Below are 22,557 nucleotides of genomic sequence, written 5' to 3' on the forward strand. Positions count from 1 at the left end.
CGGCGGCGGCAGCGAGCGAGCGAGGCAGCGGCGCGCGCACCCCCGCACTCGGCACCGCGGCCCGGGCGCGCGCTCCGCCGCCCTCCCCCCCCCACCGCACCGCCCCCACTCGCCGGCCCCGGCCCGCTTCGCGCCGCCCCCGCAGGTGGGTCCCGGCCCCGGGCGCGGCCGAGCCGCCGCCACCGGCCCCCAGCGGGGCCGCCCCCAGCGCGGCGCCGGTTGCCGGGGGAGGGCGGGGGTGGCTGTGGGCGACGGTTAGCGGGGGGCGGGGGCGGGGGGCAGGTGGGTGCCCCCGGTTACCGGGGGGCTGCGGGCGGGGCGCACGGTTGTGGCGGTCCGGGCGGGGGCGGTTGCCGGGGGCCGCGGGGCGGGTCGTTCCCGGTAGCCGCGGAGGAGGTTCCCCGTTACCGCGGGGAGGGGGAGGGGAGGACGTTAAGGCTCGGTCCGCCCCCCCCCTCCCCCGGGGGAGCCCCCGAGGTGGGTAAGGGAGGCGGCGGGGGAGGCTCGGCCGCTCCCGGGGCTCCGGGCCGCGGCTGCCGGCGCCGCCCCGCCCGCGGCAGGGCAGGGAGGGAGGGAGGGAGCGGCGCGGCGGTCCCGCGGCGGCGGGCAGGCCCGGGCAGGACGCGGCTCAGGGCGGGCAGGGCAGGGCTGCAGGCGGCCCCGGGGCCGCCAGGCTGTAACGGGAGCCGCGGCCAGCCGGGAGCCGCCGGGCGCCGCGGCGCCTCGGCTCCTCCTCGCCACCATTTACATAGTTTTAGCACTTCAAAGCGGTGGCGGCGGCGGCGGCGCCGAGCAGGAAACCCCAGCGGGGACAAAACGGTACCGGGCCCCTCCCGGGGCCAGGTGGGCGCCGGGCCCGGTTCCCAGGGCGGGCAGGGCGCAGGATTCCCCCGACAGCCCTCCCGGGAGCTCTTACAGCGCCTTGTCCGTCACCTGGTTGTTACCGGCGCCGCTGAACGTGCGGGACTTGGCGCGGCCTCGGGGCTTTCTGAATCCCTTTTCCCCTTGAGTGCTGCCGGAGACGACGCTTCCCTACGTTTGTTTCCTGCTAGCTGAATATTCCCGGGCGCGGGAAAGGGCCGCTAGGCTTCGCTTGCGTCTGTTTGACCAAGCAAAGCGCGCGCAGGTAGTTCTTAAAACAGGCCTAATCTACCTAAAGAAATTAAAATCAGATGTGCGTTCTGGAATGGAAATCAGGAGCTGGGAATTTTTTTTCCTCTTGCTGGTACATCTGGGTGAGCTCAGCCGCTTGTGTATTTTGGCACTGGAGCCTGTCTAGTAACAGAAGACAAACTGTGTTTGGCTTGTTTTGTCTGTCTCACGGTCCCGTCTTGCTGCAGTGTTTCATTTGCACGCTTTAATAGCAGGGCAGAAGGGAAGCAAATATTAAACACTGTGTTTTCATGGCGCGGTTAAAAGGCAGACGCAGATGATTATGGCCACCAGCAACAGTGAAACCGTGGGTGCCATCCCTTGGAATTGGCAGGATTACAGTTAGAGGTGGCCTCTTCGGATAAAGGAGCCTTCTGCAGGAAGGAACGGAATTCAAAGGGCCGCCTGCGATAATGGCATATTGATATAGTTGTTGCTTATTTCCTTCTGTTTCGCAGTCAGCAGGAGGGAGAAAATGAAAGCAGGCTGCAGCATTGTGGATAAACCAGAAGGAGGAGGAGGTAAGGAAGCGCATGCAGTGTAGAAGTCTAAAGTCTGAGGTTTTCAGCTGTTCCAAATTCTTTTCACAGGATAAAGGAGCTCAGGCAGGATTAATTCCACCTCTTTTAAAAGCTCTTTTACACTGGCAAAAGCTATGTGTAAATGAGAATTGATCAAACAAGTGGTGATGGCTTATCAGTGATTTTTACTGTTTTGAGACTTCTGGTTTTGAACAGAGTGCAAATAAATATTCCTAGAAATGTTTTATTTTTAAATCTTTTGATCTGTGAGTTAGACTCCCCCCTAGTAATATGGCTTGTGACTGCTTTTGCTTCAGTCACAGCCCACAGCAGCGATGCGGATGCCATTCGAGCATGGTGTGACTTGGCCTCTCATGCTTCTCGAACCTAAAATTGTGCCTGTGATGATTTGGAAAACCTCATGTTTTCCCAGTTGTGCTGGGAAACTCCTCTGGCAAAGCTGAGCTTGGCAGTCGTTCAGAAACATCTGTCAGTGCGGTTGGGTCTGGGGTGGGGTGTTACACGCTGAAACGCTGGGTAGCCGGAGTCGCTGAGAGCTATCCACGCGCACCTCAAAATCAGGGCACCAAGCGCTGAGATGCGGATGGTTTGTCTGCTATGGGACACCTAGAGTTCAAATTGCAGTGACATCTAAAGCGTTGGGGCTCCTTTCCAGTATTTCTCACTCCTATTTTTTTGATGTCCCTTTCAATTTTACCATTTTTGTTTTGGGATTCTCCAAGGAGAGTGGGGTAAAATGAGGAAGATGGTAAAAAGCTAGAGTAAGAAAGCTGGGGTTTTTTTGCTTCTACTCTTAACCCTTGATGGAATCCTAGCTACCGGAGGTGCTCTGTGGTCCTGCTCTGTAAAGAACATTATAAATACATGTTGAAGGCACTTGTTCCCAGCATTAAAACTTGGCAGTTGTGAGCTCTGTGGTTCCAACCTGCTGTCTGATTTTTATTTTTTGGGGGGCCCTTTTCAAGGCTATCATTTCCCGGAGTGGGCATACAAGACCGAGTCCAGCCCTGGCTCCCGTCAGATCCAGTTATGGCATTTCATCTTGGAGCTCCTGCAGAAGGAGGAATTTCGCCATGTCATTGCTTGGCAGCAGGGCGAGTACGGGGAGTTTGTGATCAAGGACCCCGACGAGGTAGCGCGTCTGTGGGGCAGGAGAAAATGCAAACCACAAATGAACTACGACAAGCTGAGCCGAGCTCTCAGGTGAGCAGAAGTCTCTGCGGAGATGATTGTCTGTTAGGCTGATGAGGAACGCTCCAGCCATCCTTCCCTGGTTCATTTGTGTAACTGATTCGAGATGTTCTACCCCCTATTTGGTTGCCCCTGCATCTCTGAGAGTTTTGTTTCCAACTTTTTGTTGTTAATTAGGTCTGATTGTACTTGGACGTGATTAGAGAGGTTCAAGAGGGAATTCCCAGTTCACAGTGACGTGTTCTGTGTCCTGTGGTGAAGCGTCATAACATAAATTTGCGCTTATAGTTCAGGTTGTTATTATCAGGATGGCTTCCTTCCGGGGAGCTTTTCTGTCTTTCTTCTCAGCTTCCATTGCTGATGCTGGCTTGAGCAATGAAGGCGTGGGAGGAAACCAGAGGTGTTACTCTATTATCACGCCATCAATGATACAGTTTCAGAGAAAGCAACTCCCCTTTCTAACATAATTTGCGCTTGCCTCTTTACTGCTAAATCCTTACAAGGTTCAGCGCCGGTTCCTAGTGGGTAGCTGGGTTTAGCGTCAGTCGCTTTTCACCAGCCCTTTCAGACTTCTTCGCCTTGTGCGGTGGGGAATTCTGGAGAATGAGTGCGCTGTGATTACTTTAAACTGCTGCCTTGTTTTCCAAGGACCTGGGTTTGGTTTCCTGAGCCCTGATGACATGAATTTGCCCATGAGTTAAGGATACTCTCTGGCCACCAGTGTCCCTTTGTTTTAGACACGGGCCGAGTATTCCTGCCTTCGCGCTTCGTAATTCTAAATCCTTCAGTAAAACTTAGCGCCATTTTATATAGACCTTTCCAGAGTTGCTGAGTTTTTTCAGTTGTTGCTATGTATTTTGAAGCGGGTCAGTGAAAAACTAACAGTCCTGCGAAGTATTTCAGCATGGACTGGGCCTGTCGCCTACAGAAGCAACTAGGTTCTTGACGGGTTCTGGCATTATTAACGCTGTCTATAACATGGACTTCGCTGCCTTACACCCTCTGATACCTCCTGGGTGGAGCTGCCAAAGACAAACAGGGTAGCAAACACAACAGTCCCGTAATGGAACAGGAAGGAAACAATAAATTTAATAGCACCAACGCTGTAATTGATGCATGGGAGTGGAAAGTGCTCTCCACCTGCCAACGCTGATCATGCCTTGGCACCTTGATGCCAAGTATGACAGCAGCAGGGCAAGAGCACTGCAGACATTAGCAGCTACTTCAGTCTGCAGCCTCTGGTCTTTACCCTCTTCTGCTAAGAGCCAGCGCTGCTTTGCTTGGCATGTTCTGTGGCAACGGAAAGCAAGTATTAACCCACCTCCTAAGTATAGAAAATTGTGGTGATGATCGGTGTGTAACACCTTTGTTTGTACACCACTGCTAAGAGGCTGTGGACAAACAGTAATGGTGGTGTAAGCGGGGAGGAGGCCCTGGTGATTATACTTACTTTCTCCAGGGCTGAGTTGTTCAGCACTCGGCTTTCATTTTGCTCCCTGAAAGGCCCGAGAGTGAAGGAAGGAGGCTGGCTAGGGATCAGTGCTGGCTGTTGCGTGCCTCCTCTCTGTAGCCCTAATCAAAGCTGTCTACGAAGGCAAGTGAGTGTTTTGAATCCTAAGGTGCTAATGGGTGAACTGAAGTGACCTGCTCAAGGACGTGACAGACTGCAGCAGAAACCAGCTCTCCTGAACTCCGGTCTGGTGCCCTGTACACTGCACTGTCTGTCAAGATATCCTGGGCCTTGAAGATTGAAGGAAAAAAACAAACAGTGTGAGGGTGTTTAGGTAATTCTATCCTCACATATCCTTTTTCCAGCTCTGTAGTTGCGCTGGGTTTTGTTCTGCCAAAGCCTCGATGCAGAACAACCTGAGAAAAGGGAACGTGTGTCTAAATAGAGGTTGTCATATGAATTTTTCCCCTCTTGTTCTTGGTCCCGTAACACTGACCTGACAGCTACAGCTGCTGCCAACAGGAAGTAATAGTGTTTCAGAAGCAGTCCCTGTTTAACTACCTATAGTGCGCTTGTGGAGGCAGAAATAGGGAGATAGTGCCAGCTAAGTGTGGGACGCTTGTACAGGACCCCCAGCCCGTGTCACCGATCACATGTTGTCACCCCTGTCCAACCTGGGTAGGCAGGTCTGGGCATTTGTTCAGCTTTCGCTTCCCTTTAGAATCTCACCTTTTCCCTTATGTTCTAAGAAACAATACAGTGACCTGTAAAATAGTTTGAAATCTACTGACAAAGAATGTCTTATAAAAGGAATGGCTATCCCTTGGAAACGTTCAGATCAACTAGTATTTTTTTGTATTCATAAAGAAGTTCTCTGAGTAATTTCATGTTTGTAGATATGTCAAAGGTGGGTTTGGTAAACACTGAGTGTTGACAGCATTAAAAGAAATGAGACTTTTAAACACATCGCCAAGTGCTTTGACAGGTCTTTTAAACTTTTTTTAATAGATATTATTACAACAAGAGGATTCTTCACAAGACAAAAGGCAAAAGGTTTACCTACAAGTTCAACTTCAACAAACTGGTGATGCCCAACTATCCATTCATTAACATTCGCCCTAATGGTAAGTCTGGAGTTGGGGCTTCCTGCAAGGGTTCCGCAGGGTGTGTGGAGTGTCGGCGAACACGGTGCTGCGCCTCTGCGCAGGATTGGAGCTAGAACAGGCTGAGCAGTCCCTGCAGATTCCACTATCAGCCATCTCTTACACTTGAAAGACTCTGCCGGGGCAATCAGTGCTAATGTGGTGGGAATGTCTGGACTGTGATAAAGCTTTATCTGGAATGCTCTTTCCCTCAGTTTGTCGCAGACGCATCTGTGGTTGTCTTCAGGGGAGACTCAAGGCATTCTGGTTTCCTATTTGAGCTTGCTTGTTGGCCTGTCTTTATTGGTGTTGTGGGTTTGCTTGGCTTTGCTATTCGGGGTGGGGGGTGTCCTTGTGATAAGAAGGTTTTAGTTCTCTTGCAGGAACCTTGCCTCACATGTTTGTAAAGCGCCACATAAGTTTACAATGCCATATAAATGTGACTCTTCTTGACAAAGAGCTTAGAGGTGTATGGCAAGGCGTACATATGAGCACCATCAAAAAGTTTGCAGCTTAATAGCAGATGGCTCTCCTCTCTTGTTCTGCAAAGGCCCTGTGTTTGCTGCAATTCTGCTCCTTTTATATCAAAAAATTTTTTTTAACCAAATTGTATCTGGAATTCAGAGGAATTTAACAGTGAGTACAGAGCAGTTTCCAGAGAAGAGTAGTAACTAGTCTGAGTTTGAGTAAAATCACAAGTATGTCTAGATTCTCCCTGCGGCAGAACTGCATGCTGACGTTCAGGATAACAAAAAGAATTTGGGAATGGAGCGTAAGTGTTCCCTGCTTGTTCTAAGAGGCCTTTGAGTCTCTTGCCAGGCATAGTAGCAGAAGTTCATGCTGGATTTGTCCTGGAGTCGGCATTAATGCTGTGGTTTCTCTGGAAGAGGGTCCTTTGTTTATAAGATCCCTCTTGCTGGAAAAAAAAAAAATCCCCCCCCATCCATAGCAAGATTTTTACAGCTGTGGTGGTTGTCTGCATAACTGAACAGCTGCCACACAACGAGGAAAATTAATGGCAATCAAGTCCATCAAAAAAAATTCTGGAAGTCATTACAGTAAGGGCCTGGACTGCAAACTCTCTACCGCAAAGAAATCGTGACTTGAGAGCGGCCTGAACCAGCTGTTCTCACAGCACTGTGCGCTTAGTTCTCACCTCTCGCAGAAAGCCTTGGGGGAAGCATTGAAGATTTGTCGAGAAGGGAGAAAATAGGGGAAGTGGAGACCGAATGATGTCTCTGAAATCCCAGCAGCTGAGCATAACAGGTTATATGTAGAAAAGAGTATTTCTCATCAGTGCTGATGTATTCTGTGCCTACATACAGCAGTGACTGCTCATAGATCTTGGCACTTCAACCACCGTGCATCCATCTCCACCCCTGGGGAGCTGCAGCCAGGAAAGAGCACAAATGTGTTTTAAAGGCTTTGTCCTCTAAGCAAGCAATAACCCAGAAGATGGGGCTGGAAGAACTGAAATATTCATAAAGGAATTCTGCTTCACCTGTGTGGGACATGTTGCCTTTATGGCAGTGGGGAGAAGGGAATGTATTCTCCAGGAGTCCTTAGCCAAAGCATGGGGGTGTAAGATGTAGTATGAAGCTGCACTGCAAATCTATAATTACTTGCAGCAACAAGTCTGGGCAGTTCCTGCTCAATATTGCTCACTGCTGTTCCTTTTCCCTGTTTGCAGCCACTCCCTTCTATCTCTGGGGCATGCATTTAAAAAAAGAAGTTTGGAGAACTGGAATGCACTTGTCTAATTACAACCTGTTTTCTTTCCTTCTGGCTGGGATGGGGGTTGGGATATCAAACCTGTTTGGGGCACTGGAATCAGGTTTCTTCTTTTGACTCTCACTCGCGTAGTTTTGAAGTGAAAAGAGTCTGAATCAACTGGCGTGTTGTTGAGGTGAGAAAGCAGGTGGAAGAATTTGCCTCAATATGGCTAATGACACAAGAGCAAGTTTTAGACAAGCAGCTCTGCAGGCACAGCGGTGGAAGTTTGATTTGCAAGGTTGGGGAAAAGGAGCCAGCAAGAGTTAGCAGTATTACTGGCAGAAATGTTGGAGAGAAAATGTCTTCTCAGAAAAGCACAAATCAGTGACTTTCCATGTGCCATCCTGAGAATTTGAGGTTTACCAGCGACGCTTCTACTTGTGGTGTTAGAGCTCGATTGCTTAATAGTGCTTATAACACACCATCCTTGAACATCATCTGGTTTAACCAGAGCAAAGAGTTCGGGGGAGGGCATCCAATAGTGGAAGTTAGCTCAGTGGTGCTAGAGGTTCGAGAAAGCTCTGCTGGGAGCTGAAAGAGGATTGATCTCCAGCAGTGGCAAGGTTTGGAGGCGGGTGGAGGAGATTGGAGCTATGCAGGGGAAGGGAGCTGATGGGAAAGGCACCTCCCATCTAATCGTCTGCTGTGTTGTTGATAGCGTATGGTATTTTTGTGTTAGGCTTCCAAATGCCTCCAGGTGCATCCCAAAAAGCAGCTCTTTACTTGCGATTTAACCTCCCTAAGCAACTGAGTCTTAACTCTCTCTTTCTCGTACCTTTTTTTTTCCCCTCTTGCCCCAGGTGTCGTGCCACAGAGCGCCCCTCCTGTCCCCACAGCTTCGTCCCGCTTCCATTTCCCACCTCTGGACAGCCACTCTCCCACCGAAGATGCCCAGCCCAGTCGTTTCTCTGGTGGGTCCCTGGTCCCATCCAACCCAGAAGCTTTGAATGACGGTGGCGAGAGGAAGCCCGACATGCCGGAGCTGGAGGATGGCTCCTCCGATTGGCGCCGCGGCGTGGATCTCATGGCGTCGCGCAATGCGGTGGGCACTGGCAGCGTCAATCACCAGAAGCGCAAGCCAGATATTATGCTTCCTCTCTTCACCAGGCCTGGAATCTACCCGGATCCTCACAGTCCCTTTGCCGTGTCCCCTTTGCCAGGGCGCGGCGGGGTCTTAAACGTCCCGATCTCTCCTGCATTGTCCCTGACTCCCACCCTTTTCTCCTACAGCCCCTCTCCGGGTCTCAGCCCCTTCACAGGTAGCAGCTGCTTCTCTTTTAACCCTGAGGAAATGAAACACTACCTGCATTCACAAGCTTGCTCTGTCTTCAACTACCATCTGAGTCCGCGGACTTTCCCCCGCTATCCGGGGCTCATGGTTCCACCACTACAGTGCCAAATGCCCCATGAGGAGCAGCCCCAGTTCCCGATTAAGCTACAGCCTCCACCTGTTGGGCGCAAAAACAGAGAGAGACTGGAAAGCGCTGAGGAGTCGACTACCCCCCAGCTAGCTACTCCTTCTCCCAGGGTCAAGGTTGAGCCCTCGATGGACAAGGAAGCAGAATGTGAAGAGCCACCAGTGAAAGGAAAAGAAAAAAGTGAGAAGGAGGAAGGCTCTAGCATGGCGGTGCCCAACACCAGCCTGGAAGAGGAGAAAGGGCCTATATTTGCCAGACCAGCTGCCCCATCGTGGCACCCAGCACCATCAGCATCCACGCAAGTCAACTTCTCAGTTGAAGAATCCCAGGAGCAAGGGGAAGGCAGCGGAGAGAAGTCATCCCGAGAGTCTGCAGGAGAATTAGGGGCTCAGGAGAAGAGAGAGGATGCCCTGATGCCTCCGAAACTGCGTCTCAAGCGCCGCTGGAATGGTGACCGGCAGGCGGACGCCCCCGAGGAGCGCCAGAACGGCCGAGTCCACTGGAATGGCGTGCTGGGCAGCCCGCACCTCGTGGCGGGACCCAAGGCCATGACGGCTACGGCTGCGTCCGACACCTAGGCGCGGGAGAGCCTCGCAGCCCGTTTGTACTGAAAGCATCTGTGTATTTATGTAGCAAGGTTGCAGAGCGTGGGGGCGGGAGGGTGGGGGGCTGGGGCTAGAATGGTTTGATAATTCTAGAGACTAGGGTTTTGTGTTCTCTGTTTTCATTGTTGAATTGCAGGTGAGACGCGATTGTCTTGTTCTGATCAGGAGAGGCGAGGGAAGCTGACATTTTGTGCGCGAGCTTCAGACCTTGCATGAACTCCAGAGCTGTTGAGGCCTCCACCGTGCCTGAGGAACTCCAGACATATTCTATTTTATATATGCTCTAGTATTTATAGCAGCAGGAATCTCTGAATTCATCTAGTTCCTTTTTTATGGAGTCTGGTGTGATGGTGGGAGAGGATTTCCTGACAATTTGAGATGTGACATTTGTCAATGTCAGAAGCTGTCTGTATTTCGGGATGGGTGGGGGGGAAGGGGGAGAGGGAACATTGCACTGTCTTTAAAATGGAATAGGTTGCGGAAAGACACCAATCGGAAGGTCACCTTGGCGTCAGTGAGGTGGGATGCTGCCGAGAAGCAGCAGTGGCGGCACGAGCTGCGTTCCTGACAAGCAGATCTTGGTAGTGCTTCGAGATACGGTAGTTGTTCTTTTAGCCTTTTTGAAATATTGCAGAAGCCATGAGCAAATTATAGAATCTTTCAGGGAAGGGAGTGGGGTGGGAATTAAAAAAAAACTAATGCCTTTAATATACGCATTAAAATGTACCCTAGTTTTTTTTTTTTTTCCTAATTGTATGGGTGGAGTTGGGAGTGATTGGAAGATTAACACTGAAATGGTTGTGGTGAGTTCATAGAGAAGGAATGACAGGAGCTTTGTTAAATCTTATTTCCTTTGTTTGGTTCCCCTATCACTTTGACTCATGCCTTAACTACGTGTACACTTTATGTGATCAGGGTCTATTGACAGAAGAAGCTTGTACGAGAGCCAGACGCATTTGGCCAAGGTTGGGTTTCTAGCCGGTGTTAGATGTTGTGGTGTGGCGGAGCGCTGAGAGGAAGCCGAGCGCGGTGGCTGCAGAAGCACCGAGTCGCGTGGAAGTGGAGGAATAGGTCAGGCGTTCGGAGCGGTGCCTCTGTCCGCCGGCACAGAGCACGCGCAGGAGGGGTTCGGAAGTACGTTTTCTAGAGGGCGGATTGATCCTGGAGGGAACGGGAGCAGTTTGCGCGCTGGTAGCTGCTCTCGAGTTTGCTGTGTAAATCTCGCTGTATTTGCTATAAATCTGCTATTTCCCTACATAGCTGCGTTTCTCGTTAGAATAATTAACTTAGGTTCCGGATTACACCAAGGAATGTGGTTCTCTCCCGCTATATAGGGATGAATTTCTAACAATTCCTTGAAAGGAACTTAAAAAAACAGTTGATCTCCACAGGGATAGAGTTGTATCTACAGTGTTGTTGATTATTCATGCAATTTTAGGCGAGTAGCTTGTGCAGGCAGATTTCTTTAACCGAGGACTTAGTTACTGTTGTAAGAGGGCAGGGAGCGTGTGAGCACAATATTATTTGCATACGCTATTAGGCATGTAAACTTTTGTCTGTGCAACGGAGATGGCGGCTCGCCCGTTCGGATCGGGGCTGGCGCGTCGGGACGCCGCTAAGGCCCCGTCGGAACAAAAAAAACCTGTACATAGTACGAGGAGGGTCCTTAGGGGAAAGGCTCCGCTCGGAGGCGGCCGCCCGAGAGGCGACGCGGGAGCCGTATCCCCGACGGGGAGGCTGGGGAAGGGGTCGCGATCCGCTCCGTGGCGGCGTCGGCACCGCGGCGCCGTTCCCGCTTTGCGATGTGTCCGAAGCCGCGGGCTTGAAACCTGCGGACCTCCTAGCTCCCAGCTCTTGCCTGTAACCGCTAGCCCGCGGGGCTGCCTTTTTTCGCACCTGGATTTACCTCCAAATTTGGAGCCAAGCACAGAGGAAAAAGGGGTGTGTGGGGGGGAAGGAGCCCCTCGTTCCGGACCACCCTTCCCCAGGGAGAGGGCCAGCAGATGTCAGTGTGAACTCAGGAATTAGAAACACGAGGCCTTTCAGATCAGTGATGCATATCGTCACCCCCGTCGTACCCAAGTGCCGGAGTCCGTGGATGCTGCTTCCGTTTGGGGGTGGGGGGGGAAGTACAAGTTCGCCCTTTTCGCACTTCTTTAAGGATTTAAAAAAAGAAAAAAAAAAAAGAGTTGACTACGTGGAACTGTCGTTTGGCTTTAAAAGTTCACAGTCGGTTTTTGGGCCGGGGGTTTCTTCATAGCCATTGCACTGCAAACCGGGAGCTCCAAGTTCAGGGATAAAGGACTCAGGTTCTCAGGACAACGGACCAGTGACCGCTGGGTACGTCTGACTCCAGGCGATGTCCTCTGCTTCGGAGGAGGGGGCAGCAAGGCCCCCTTGGGCAGCGGTACCCCCCTCCCCGCTGGCTCAGGGGGTCACCTTCGTGCAAGGGCAGGGGCTCCTCCTGACCAGACTTCACATTGCCTAGCAGCAGCTTCGGAGGAGGAAGCTTATAAATACATTTTAAATAAAATATATATATTCCAATGTGCCAAAATATTTAAACTTGTAAAGTTTAAATGGTTGAAATCTCAACGTCCACCTGTATTAATTAATCAAGAGCATGTTAATGTTTAAACCATTTTTGCTTTGTTTAGCCATAGAGAATCTGTAGGAAAGAGACTTTAATCGGACAACCAGCTGCAATCCAAGATTCTTTTGGGGGAAAAAAATAAGATCAACGCAGGGCAGGGAAGATTAGCCACACATCTACCCATAACGGCAACCACGTCTTGCAAAAATGGCTGGGCCCTGAGACTTGATACGCTCCAGAGTTTAAAAACGATCCGATTTCTCCCTCTTCCCTTCAAACCTGTGCCCGTCCCGTGGACGAGGATTCTGCAAGACTGTCCTGACTGGGAGACTTGTGCGGCTGCTCACGTCCCGCTGCACGTAGGGGTTTCATCTTCCCGGCGCCGCAGGTGAAGAGAAAGAAAAGCCCCTCTCCAGAAGCATTAACCACGGTGGCAGATCGTGTCGCCGTCTTCACCTGCGGGAGGTTAAACCCATTGCTTGGTTGTCCCTTGTTTTTTATTTATTCCATGATTATGTTTTTGTTTTTAAAGTAACCTTTTTTTCCTCTCTTCTTTTCTTATGGATCCTGGTGGGTTTAAAAAATGGATTTCTTCTTTTGGTTTGAGATACTCGTAATCAGATTGTTTAAAAAAAAGTTCGATTTTAGAGTGTTTTTAAGGAGAAAGTATTTACCAATAGAAATTTTTTTTAAAAAAATCACTTTTCATGAGGCATGTTCTTTGACTTTATTAGAATTGATTCAGCAGGGATTAGTATGGATGCATACACATATGAGCAGTGAATTTGTTAGCTTGAGCTGTCTGTCCATTGAAAGCAGGATTAAAAGTGTGTGTGTATATGTACATAAAAATGTAAAGTAGTCTTTAAATACTCCATTGTGCAGTGCCTTTAGACGTTCCACTTTCTATAAAGTCTTCAAAAAAAAGTTTGCATATATATATTATATATATATGATGTAATGTTATAGAAATATATGTATAATATACATATTTTTTCCAGGGGTATCTGATAGCTCTGTATTTTGTTATGGAAGTTGAAAGAAAAAAAAAGTATTTTACCTCAAATTAAAAAGTTAAATAAACCTTTTAAATAAGCACATACGCTTTTAGCTTAGTTCTTGGTCCGTTTTGCGATGGTGGTTGCTGCGAAGCCGCCCTGCGTCGCTCCCGCCGACGGGCGCAGCCGCGGCGCCTTGGGAAGCGGGGGGGGGAATTACCCTCCTTCCCGGCTGGGGAACCGAGACGCGGATGAAGTGACTTGACCAGAATCTCTCAAAGTCTTTCCTAGAATCGAGAAGTGAATCCAGATCTGCCGAGATTAGTGTCCTGACCACAGAGTCGCAGTGCGCTTTGCTCTCCCCCAGTACCTGTTTCTCCGGGAGGTTCGCACGCTGTTCTCGACGGCTCGCGGTTGCGGCTCGCGGAGGAAACGGGCCTCGCCGAGGAGGTGAGTCTCTTTCCCGGTTTTAGCGGTGGCGAAACTGAGATGTAAAGGGGGAAGTTACTTGCCCGGAAAGCTGCTCGCGAAGCCCAGAGTCGTGCCCAGGTGGGCTCACTCCTAGGCTTGTGCTTTCACCAAGCTGCTTTCAGAGGCTGCTGTTAGAGTACTGTACTTCCAAATCGTGTGTTTTTTCCACCACCTTTTCTTGTGTTTGGAGATGAATATTTCCTTCTTCGCAGCTGGCTGGCAGTGACAGGCTACTTGCTCTTTCCTGTAACCACGTACACATCCATGTAAACCAGCTGCTTCCATCCCTGGGACTGCAATTCCTCCCGTTTGCCTTCTGTCACGCTGCCGCGTTACATTTTTGTTTTCCAAGGTAATTAATGCTACCGTTTCTTATCTCCATGGAAATGCAGCACTTCACATAGCTTAAAAAGCCTCCGTATTGTCCCGATGCCGGTGTCTGTCTTTGATCAGGAGGCGCTCTGAATGCGTTGCCTGTTCTTCTGGTCCTCCCCTACCGAGAGACCTTGTCTCTCGGGTGGGATCCCGGCGGTCTAAAGTCTTTCAGTGGATGCGCTCCTTCGGATCTGCCGGGTTTTTTGTTCTGGTGGTTTTCTGCCTCCCAACTCTACGATCCTGAATTGCTCCCGCTGCAACTGTTGAGACTCGTCTTTAGCAGCTACGCTCTAACCTTTCCCCGGTGTCGGTAGCTTAGAGCCGGGATAACAGCGGTTAATGATCTGTTAGAGACCAAGTCGAGCAGCTGGCGCATTGGAAAGTGTGGCGTGATCAGCTGTGAGTATTTCCACATCTTGGAGCCGATGGTAGTGTGGCTCCATATTTCCTTATAATTCCTCCATGGGTTTCTTTCTAAAGAAAACTCGCTTTCCCCAGCCAGCCGGAACTGGCAAAGCGAGGTTTCCTTCCGTAAATAACCACCCTGGTGTGTCCGGGCTCGGTAGCATGGAGGCAGGAGACTCCTTCCGCCGTGGTCCGGTGCGGCGGGAGATGGACGGTCCCGATGCGCTCGCAGCCGGGGAAAAGCCATCCGTGGTCGTAAGAGAGCTCTCGACAGCTCCGCGATGGGAGATGGCCCCACGGAGCGGACGCCCGACGGAGGCGGCAGGAGGGCAGAGCTTTGCCGAGGGCCGCGAGCCGGAGCGTTGCCTCGGCTTCGGGATGCGGCGGCGCTGGCTTGTCCCGAAGAGCGGTGCACCGAGGAAAAAGGAGGAGCTGCTTTGCTGAGGGTTCACAGCCGTTATCACCGACGGGATTAATATTTCCACGAACATGACTGTGACTAGCCATTTTGTTCCCTGTCTGCCACCCGGGAGCCTCCTGGATGCGGACACACCTCGTACGGCAGGAGATTAACCTAGTTTTAGACCTGTCGGTGTCTGCGCGGTGCAAGTGCGCCAAGTCGGAGCTGCGGCAGCACCCGGGCGACCTGCCGGGCGCCGCGCTGGCCGAGCCGACGGACCGTCCCGGAGCGGCACTGGGCTCGCGCAGCCGGGAAAGGCGCGGAAACAGCGGGATGATCCCTGCTGCACGGCAGCGCCGCGGCTCACGAGCTGCACCGCCGCCAAGCCGGTTTTGAGCTCGGTTCAGCTAAAACTGGCTTAAATCCCCACCCTGAAATCAGCTCGGCTCTCTCGCCTGTTGACCAGGCCTTTTGCCAAAGGTGCTTTTTTATTTTGCATTTTTTTTTTTAGTGTTTCTGCTTGCCAGGAGGGGGATGTGCACGGAGGAGCCGGGTCTGCCCGAGCTGCCGGGGCTTTTTCCCGAGCGCGGGAGGGATCTGTGTCAGGAGGGGATTAGAGGATGGAGCTCCTGGCTCTCGGCCCCGCGCTTACGCCGCCGCGATCGCGTTTCCAGCCCTTCTTGCTGTGAGCCGATGGCTGCGGCGACGCTGGCGCCGAGGCCGCTCGAGCCCCGGCGGCGGCGGCGCTCGTGTCGCGGTTTTGGCCTGCGCCGCTGCTGCGTGCGCAGAGGGATCAGCGTTCCTAGCGAAGGCTTTCCATCCAGTGCCTTAAATGCACAATTAATCTAATAAGAACTATATATTTAATTAAACACGCATTAATTCCAAGGACACACGCACTAAGGTGCTGATAGCTAATCCTCAACCTCCTTTTTTTTTTTTTTTTTTAACTTATTAATTAATACTTTCAACCCCGCTCACACTAGCCGCCACCTCGTGTTGCAGAGGGCAGCGGTAAGGGGGATCAGCCTGCTTTTTGCCCAAGGAAAAGCCGCCGCGCGGGGCGGCGGGCGCTTAGGGTGCGTTTGCGCTCTTGCACCGGCTGCTGCCTGCGCCGGCTGGCTGCTGGGCTGCGAGGTCCGGGCCGCGCGGGGCACGCCGCCTTTTTGGGGGGATCTGGGAGCATTTTGGGGCTTTCTGCGCAAGCAGCTGGTCTTGTTGTTTAATAACTTTTCCCCAGCGCCCGGTCTTGTTTGGAAGCTTGCAAAACGCTTGCTTGTATATTCTGAGTCTCCCTCGGCCAAACATTTTTTATTTACGTGTTCGTTTCCCGAGGTCCGAGATGGAAAATATTTCCATGCATCGAAACCCAGCTGGCAGACAAAGGTGAGGGGAGGAAACAGGGCTTTCCCGTCCAAACGCAGGCGAAGCTGGAGCGTCGCCGGAGCCGCGGTTCGTCTCCCGGCTCGTCTGAGCTCTCGCGGATGGGGGAGACGCGGCTCCTCGGCGCCTTTCCGAGCGCCCGGGAACTTGAGCTCCAAGTCGTGCTGCACGAAGGGGTATCGAGCTGCGGGCGGCGGCGGCGGCTCCCGGGGAGCTCAGCGCCGCGCGGGCGAGACGGCGAGCGAGCGAGCGAGTCCCCCCCGGTGCAGGGAGGTGCAGGGCAAAACTCTTCCCGTAAAAGAAAATAGCTACGAAAGCGATGGAAAAAAATACGCAGTTCTGCAGACGCTTTTCCAAGTTTTTTGGATTGCAAAGGAGCCCTTTTTCAGCTTCACCGGCAGCGCTGTAAGAGAGCGCTGTCTGCTTTCCAGGGAAAATAAAGGCAGCTTTGGGCCCAAACGGGAAAACCGAAGCTTAATCTTCAGAAACTTCCAGTAAAATCCAAGCGGCAATTTTCCAAAGCGGCTCCCGCAGCTCTTTCTGGGAGCCGGGAGCTGATGGCAAAGCTCATTAGGAGGCTCCTCGCCTGCCTCTGAGCTCGGCCCAGCAGCGCGGGGGGGGCCGCGGTGCTCCCCCCCCTTCCCAAACGCCGGCGCGGCCAAAAGCCGCAGTTCAAAGCCTCGGGCGCCGGGAAAACCCCTCCGCTCCTTCCCTCCCTCCTTCTTCACCCCCTTGAGCAGAGCCTGGCTAAAAGCGGGAGGTTTAATGATGCAAAAAGTGCTGATGTGGCCCCTTGGGATGGAGGGTGGGGTTTTTTTGGGGGGGGGGGGAACCTGTGAATTGGGGCTCCCCGTTGGGCCAGGGGGAGCGGGGAGAAAAAAAGGAGGGTTTTAATCTCTTTTTTTCCCCCCCCCCCCTGCCGGGGGAGCGAGGGGAGCCCTCCGTGTCCTTGGGTGCTCGCGCCACCGGAGCCGCCGCGGTTCGCACCCTGCGGCCGGCCGCGGAGGGCACGGGGCGGGAGAGGACGAGGCTATCGATCTGTTAGATTGCTCCGTTTCACCCGTATCGATCACGTAATTGCTTTATCTCGCGTCTCATTTGGACGCTGCGTTATCTTCTCGCGCGCCGGGCTCTCCGCTCCCCCCCCCCTTCCCCGCTCGCGGCCCCCGGAGAGGCACCGGGGGGGGGGGGGCCGGTGCGGAGAGCCGGAACGGCCGCTGGTTTGGGCCGGTGGCTGCCCAAATGCACCCGGGATCGCTTGTTTTGATCCGTTCCTCCCTGCGCGGGGCCGCTGGTGTCTCCGAGCCGTCGTGGCTGCTCCAAGCATCCGCGAGCCGGTGGGTGCGGAGCCCGAGTTTTGCACCGCGTCCTTGCAGGGACCGGGCAGGACCGGGCCGGGATTAGCCGCGGTGGTTGCCGCAGGGCGGGAATGGGGATGGGATTGCCCGGGACCGATGCTGTTCACAGCGGTCGCATTCTTGCTTGCAGGCGGCCTCGTTCGGCTGACGTTAAAGGCAAAAATGCACCGGGAACGGGGCAGCGCCGAGGCCGGGCTTCCAGCACAGCCAGTGCCGGCGGTCGAGGGATGCCGAAAGCATCCGAGCTGGGATCACGGTAGGCCCGATAACGCGGGTGGGAAATGGCCGGGGGACATTCCGAAGCCTTGGCGGGGAAGGCTGCAGCCGGGGAGGGGGGATCCTCGGAGCGCGGCCGGACGCGTGGGAGGTCTCGGCGCGGTGAGTCAGGACGTCTGCGCGCCCGGGTGGCCCCGCGCCGCGGAGCGAGCTGCCGCACGCCCGGCGGCCCTGCCCGGGATTTCCCCGCCCCGCGCCGTGCCGGGCGGCTTTCCTCGCCTTTTGGAGGAAAACCGGTTCTTCTCCCGATGCCGGCTGCCCGCGGAGGGGCGGCACTGGTGCTGCCAGGGATGGAGGCTCCCCGCGGACGGCGGGAGCAACCCGCTTGCACGGGTGCAATAAAACCTCTTGACCCGGTTGTTCCCGGCCCGTTTCCCGCGGGATCAGGGTCGGCCGGGCCAGCTCCGGGGCCGAGGCGCTGGGGACGGGGACGGGGCGCGCAGAAACGCTGGCAAAATGGGTTTATTACTCGGAGCCTGTTGCCGTGATTGTTATCGATCCGCCGCTGTCACCTTTCATTGCCGCTAATGGGAGGTGAAGGCGCTTCGGTAACCGGAGCGCGGCGCGTGTGCCGGCTCCCGGCCGTCGCCCCTCCGCCCCGGCACCCCTCTTCTTCCCGCCGGGCTTCCCCCTTTCCTTTCCTGATTTCTCTCTTTTACCGTTTCCCGCCACCTTCTGCCGTTTCTTTCCATCTCCTCCCCTCCTCTCTCTCCGTCTCCGCAGGTTCGTCACATCCTTTCTCTTGCTTCTCATTTTCCCGCGTTTCACCCATCTTTTCTCTCTTCTCGTCGCCCTTATTTCCCGCTGTTCCTCTCACCTCTTGCTGCTGCCGCCCTTTCGCCTTAATTCCCTCCCTCATTCTCGTCTTCCATCCTGCTTCTCCCTTTTTTTTTCTTTGCCATCACCCCGGGCTGGGGACGCCGGCTCCCTCCTCGGCCCCGTGGCTCGCGGGCTCCCCGCTCGGCGGTTCCCGGCCGCTCGTTTTCCCTGTTTGCCTGCCCGACCTTATCTTATTCTTATTTTAATGCGTGAGCTCTCCTGGCGGTAGAGACGGGGATGGGGGGGAATTAACCTGTGAGAAGCAACGTATTGATCCCGGAGCTCCGGGGGGGACGTTTTGGCCCATGCCGTCCGCGTGGGCTGTTTGCAATCGGCCGCCGAGGAGCCGGGCACGGAGCAGCCGGGCTCGCCGAGCCCTGCGCCCTCCCGGCGAGCTCGGCTCAGCTTCTCTCTGGAGCCGTTCAAGTCTGAACAGAGCGCGAGTCGGCCGGGCTGTTATTCCCAACTAAGGGGAGGAGAAAGGGGGGAAAAAATACAAGAGAACCCCCAAGGCGCGGGAGCCGGGCGGCGCTTCGGTAGGCAAAGCGTGCGGCACCCGGGGCCCTGGCACCGCGCCGCCGCGGCTCCCGCTGTCGCAACGGGCGGCCGCCTGCGCCCGGCGGGACTCCTGCCCGGCCCAAAGCGCTCGCCGGCTCCTTCCCGACCTGGCCGCCCGGAGCGCGGATGAGCCGGCGCGACGCGAAGGAGCCGGCGCAGGGCTTTCCCCCCGCGGCTTCGCCGCATGCCGTCCCGTCGCGCCTTTCGGGCTCCTCCGTGTGCCGCTTGCGCCCGTGCAGCCCGGCCGTCGGGATCGGGGTACGGCATGGGGCTCCCTCTGCGCTCCGGGCTTCGCATGCTTATCCCTGTTCCCAGCGTGCTCCGTGTACGGATGTTCCTATGCAGGAGTAACGGTTAATTTGCTTGCTTTCCCTCGCTGCTGGTGGGATGAACCTGGACAACTCGGTCGCATGCGGCTCCTGCAGTCCCCACGTGCCGCTGCCTCTGTGCTTCCCGATTAAAAGGGCCTGGAGACCCGGATGAAGGGGGAAAACTGGGGCTTGCATTTAACTCGGAGCCTGCAGCGCCCATGGCCCCGGCAAAACAGCTTCGGCGGGGAGATGTTTCGGTGTCTCCGGGCTTCGCACCCCGTCACTTGGCTCCGGGAGGGTTTTCCAGGGTCCTCGAGGCTCCGGTGAAACCCCATCCCAGCATCTTCCCGGGCAACGCAGCCCAGCCACGGCCACGCTGCCCTGCTCACCTTCCCGGCCCTTTCCGGCCATCCCGCTTGGTGCAACCGCGGGTCCCCTGCGCTGGGAGGGACCGGTGCCAAAGGGCTTGGGGGGAACGCGAGGAAGAGGAGGAGGAGGAGGAGGAGGAAGAGGTGGCGGCTGCCGCCTTCGGGGGACTGCGGCGGCCGGCGAGGGGTTAACGCGCTCGGCTCCGCAGCCGCGGCCGCTCTCCTGGGAGCGCCGAGCGCTGGGTTTTCATTTTAAGTAACCCTAACGCGGCGAAACGCGCGGGCCGGGAGCCACAGACGCGGCGCCAGCACCGGAGAGGCGGACGCTGAGCAGGAGCCGGGTGTCCCCGCAAGGTAAGAGGCCCCCGAGCCGGGACGCTTGGGTTAATGAAGAGCCTTTCCGCCCCTCGCAGGTGCCTTCGGGGCTCCCGGTGCTTGGGGCCGTCCCGCCGGCAGGGAGCGGGCTGGCATTATCCCGCTGGGATGCGGCCATGCCAGGCTCCTCGGGGCCGCGCTCGGCGCTGCCGGGGCTTCGCGGCGGTGGCGGCTCGCTCGGCTCGTGGCGGCGGCCTGCTCCCGAGCCTGCTCCGTGCCTCCACCTCTGGCTGCAGCGGGTTTTGCCGGCCTCGCTCGCCGGTTCCAGCCGTTTCCACCAAAACGGGGTGGGCGCGTGGGTCTCGCCCTGCGAACTCGCTCCCGGGCGGGCTGCGGTTGCACCGCCGGGCGGCTGCAAGAGCAGGGAAAAGGGGCAAAGCGGGGACACCCCGGACATCCCTTCTCCCGGGATTTGGAGAATTCCCCCCCCCCCGCAGCCGTGCACTCCCATGCCAGCTGCGCTGCTCTTGCAGCTTCACAGCGGGAGAGGGCTCTCCGAACGCCGTGGATTTGCCCGTGCCACGCGGAGCAGGGCACGGGCACCCGCATCCACGCTGCTGGAAGCCTTTCCCTGTCGAGGCCCAGGGGAACGGGATGCACCCAGGGACTGCGCTCCGGGCACCGGCAGCCCCTTCCCAGCCGGGAGTGAAGGGAAGGGGCGAGCAGGGCAGAGCCCCCTGCTTGGCCGAATTGCCTGTAGTGGAATAAAGTGATTTATCCGGGGTTGCTTCCGGCAGCTCTCTGCTCCGCTCAGGTTTTGCCCCGCTCCCTCCTGCCTCCAGCCGGGTTCATCCCGCCGCGGCCAGCCCGGCTCACTGCCGGCACTGAGCAAGGGAAAACCCCCCCGAGAGGGGGCTCAGAGGATAAAGCAGCCGCTATCGCATCCCAAATCCCAGCCCTGCTCCCCGCCGGGGCCGTGATGCCAGGGAAGGGCTCGTCGGCACCTTGCCGTGCTGTTCCCGGGGTGGCGGCACGGCAGGGCCAGGAGGCAGCGAGCGGAGGGAAGGAGCTGGAGGAAGGAGCCACCAGCGGCGGACGCGGCGATCCCGGGGACCGGGCCCCCGGCGCAGCCCCTTGCCGTGCCTGGACCTTTCCCGGGCTTTGACTTTGAGCCGTGACCTTCGGCTCCGCGGTGCCCCCGCGCCCTGGTTAGGGTTTCTCTCCGACCGCGTTACAAAAACCTTTTAAATACCACGGTCCCAAGGGACGCGTGGGGAGAGGGAGGGAGAAAAGAAGGAAAAACCACAGCGAGACCCGGAGCCGAGGCTGGGACGGAGCTATCCGGGGGGCCGGAGTCGGATCCCCGCTGCACGGGGACATGAGGGGTGACACCCCGTCCCCGTCCCCCCGCTGCGGACAGGGACGGTGGCAGGTCCGGGATGAAGCCCGGGTTGCGGCCCCGCGGTCCCGCTCGGCTCCTTGCTGTTCCGATGGCCCCTAATCCGCTTGTTTTAATAGCATTAGATGCTTTTAAACAAACAGGTCCTTCACCTCCGCCTGCTCCGCGCAACGGCGCCGCCCCGGGGGGGCGGCTAAGGAGATTGGAGCGGGATTTGGGAGAGAGAAAGGGGCAGGAATCTGGCCAAATCTCGCCCTGGAGACATGGCCACGTTTGCCCAGCCCAAAGCAGCGCCGAGGCCCTCGCTCAGGAGAGCCGGGGTGGAGAGAAACGGGGAGAGAAAAGCAACTTAGGAGAGCGAGCAGGGAAAGAAAACGCAAGGGAGCGTTTCCGTCGCGCTGGGTGCCAAGCGAGCCCGGGGCGGGGGGGGGGGGGGGGGGTTCAGCCTCCTGCCCTTTGGATCCGCCATTCCCGGAGGCCTGTTTGCCTTTCTGCTCGAATCCAAATCCCCAGAATTGCCCTTTTTCGTATTTACTTGTCCGGGAGCCGGGGCTGCTAAACGCCTCTGCCTGGGCGAGGGAGAGGAGGGACCGATGCAGCGGGAGCAGCGCCGACGCGGGGCTTCCTCTCCGTGCCGGCGGGCGCATCCGTCGCGCTGCTCCCGGCCGGCTCTTCGCACCCGCTCCTTCCTTTCTAGCCACTTCTCCTTTCTGGCTTCTTTGCTCTTTAGATACTTTCCGCTCCCTGTTGTTGTTGGGTTATTTTTTTTTTTTTTTCAGGGCCGGTTTTCACAACTTTTTTTCCTGGAAAGCCGCTTTTCAGCGTTGTCCGGAGCTGCTTTCGGTGCCAGCCCGGGCGGCTGCGCGGCTGCTTCCTCCTCTTGCGGGAGCCACGGGGACGAGGCGTGGGAAAAGGGGACATTCCCGTGGGGAGCTGCACCGAAAGCACCCGGGCGAGAAGCGGGGCCGAGAGGGACGTTAAACAACCCGCTTTTCGGAAGCAGCTCCTTCAGCTGCACCTCGGTGTGGTTTTTTCCACCGGACGCAGCGCGGCGAGCTGCGGGATGGGACGGGGGGACCGGGGACCACCGGCACATGGGACCGGGGCAGAGCCGTGCCGGGGACCTGCCGCAGGAAACCCCCAAACCTCCCGGCTCTCCTCTCCCGCTTCCTCTTTCCAGCGCTTTCTCTCTCCCTCTGTTCCCTGCCGGGGGGGGGGGGGTAAGAAGATTTACGCTTAACCCTTCCCCTCCCTT

At 55.9% G+C, this 22,557-nt stretch overlaps 1 protein-coding gene across 1 annotated transcript; it reads left to right on the forward strand.

Annotated features, from left to right (window-relative positions):
* The first annotated feature begins 114 nt into the window (after positions 1-114).
* On the forward strand, positions 115-9,313 carry LOC106495092 (ETS translocation variant 3-like). The gene is made up of 5 exons (XM_067313172.1): positions 115-145; positions 1,611-1,673; positions 2,660-2,897; positions 5,344-5,459; positions 8,051-9,313. Exons 2-5 carry the CDS (start codon positions 1,628-1,630, stop codon positions 9,244-9,246), a joined length of 1,596 nt encoding a protein of 531 aa, XP_067169273.1. The 5' UTR covers positions 115-145; positions 1,611-1,627; the 3' UTR covers positions 9,247-9,313.
* Positions 9,314-22,557: the final 13,244 nt, after the last annotated feature.

This window comes from Apteryx mantelli, chromosome 31 (assembly GCF_036417845.1).
Source record: "Apteryx mantelli isolate bAptMan1 chromosome 31, bAptMan1.hap1, whole genome shotgun sequence".
NCBI lineage: Eukaryota > Metazoa > Chordata > Aves > Apterygiformes > Apterygidae > Apteryx > Apteryx mantelli.

Bases quoted from the DNA above. Each gene is read 5' to 3' on its own strand.
- LOC106495092 (XM_067313172.1), top strand. From the start codon at position 1,628: ATGAAAGCAGGCTGCAGCATTGTGGATAAACCAGAAGGAGGAGGAG. The intron at 1,674-2,659 runs GTAAGGAAGCGC...GCCCTTTTCAAG, and splicing joins TAAACCAGAAGGAGGAGGAG to GCTATCATTTCCCGGAGTGG. The intron at 5,460-8,050 runs GTAAGTCTGGAG...CTCTTGCCCCAG, and splicing joins CATTAACATTCGCCCTAATG to GTGTCGTGCCACAGAGCGCC.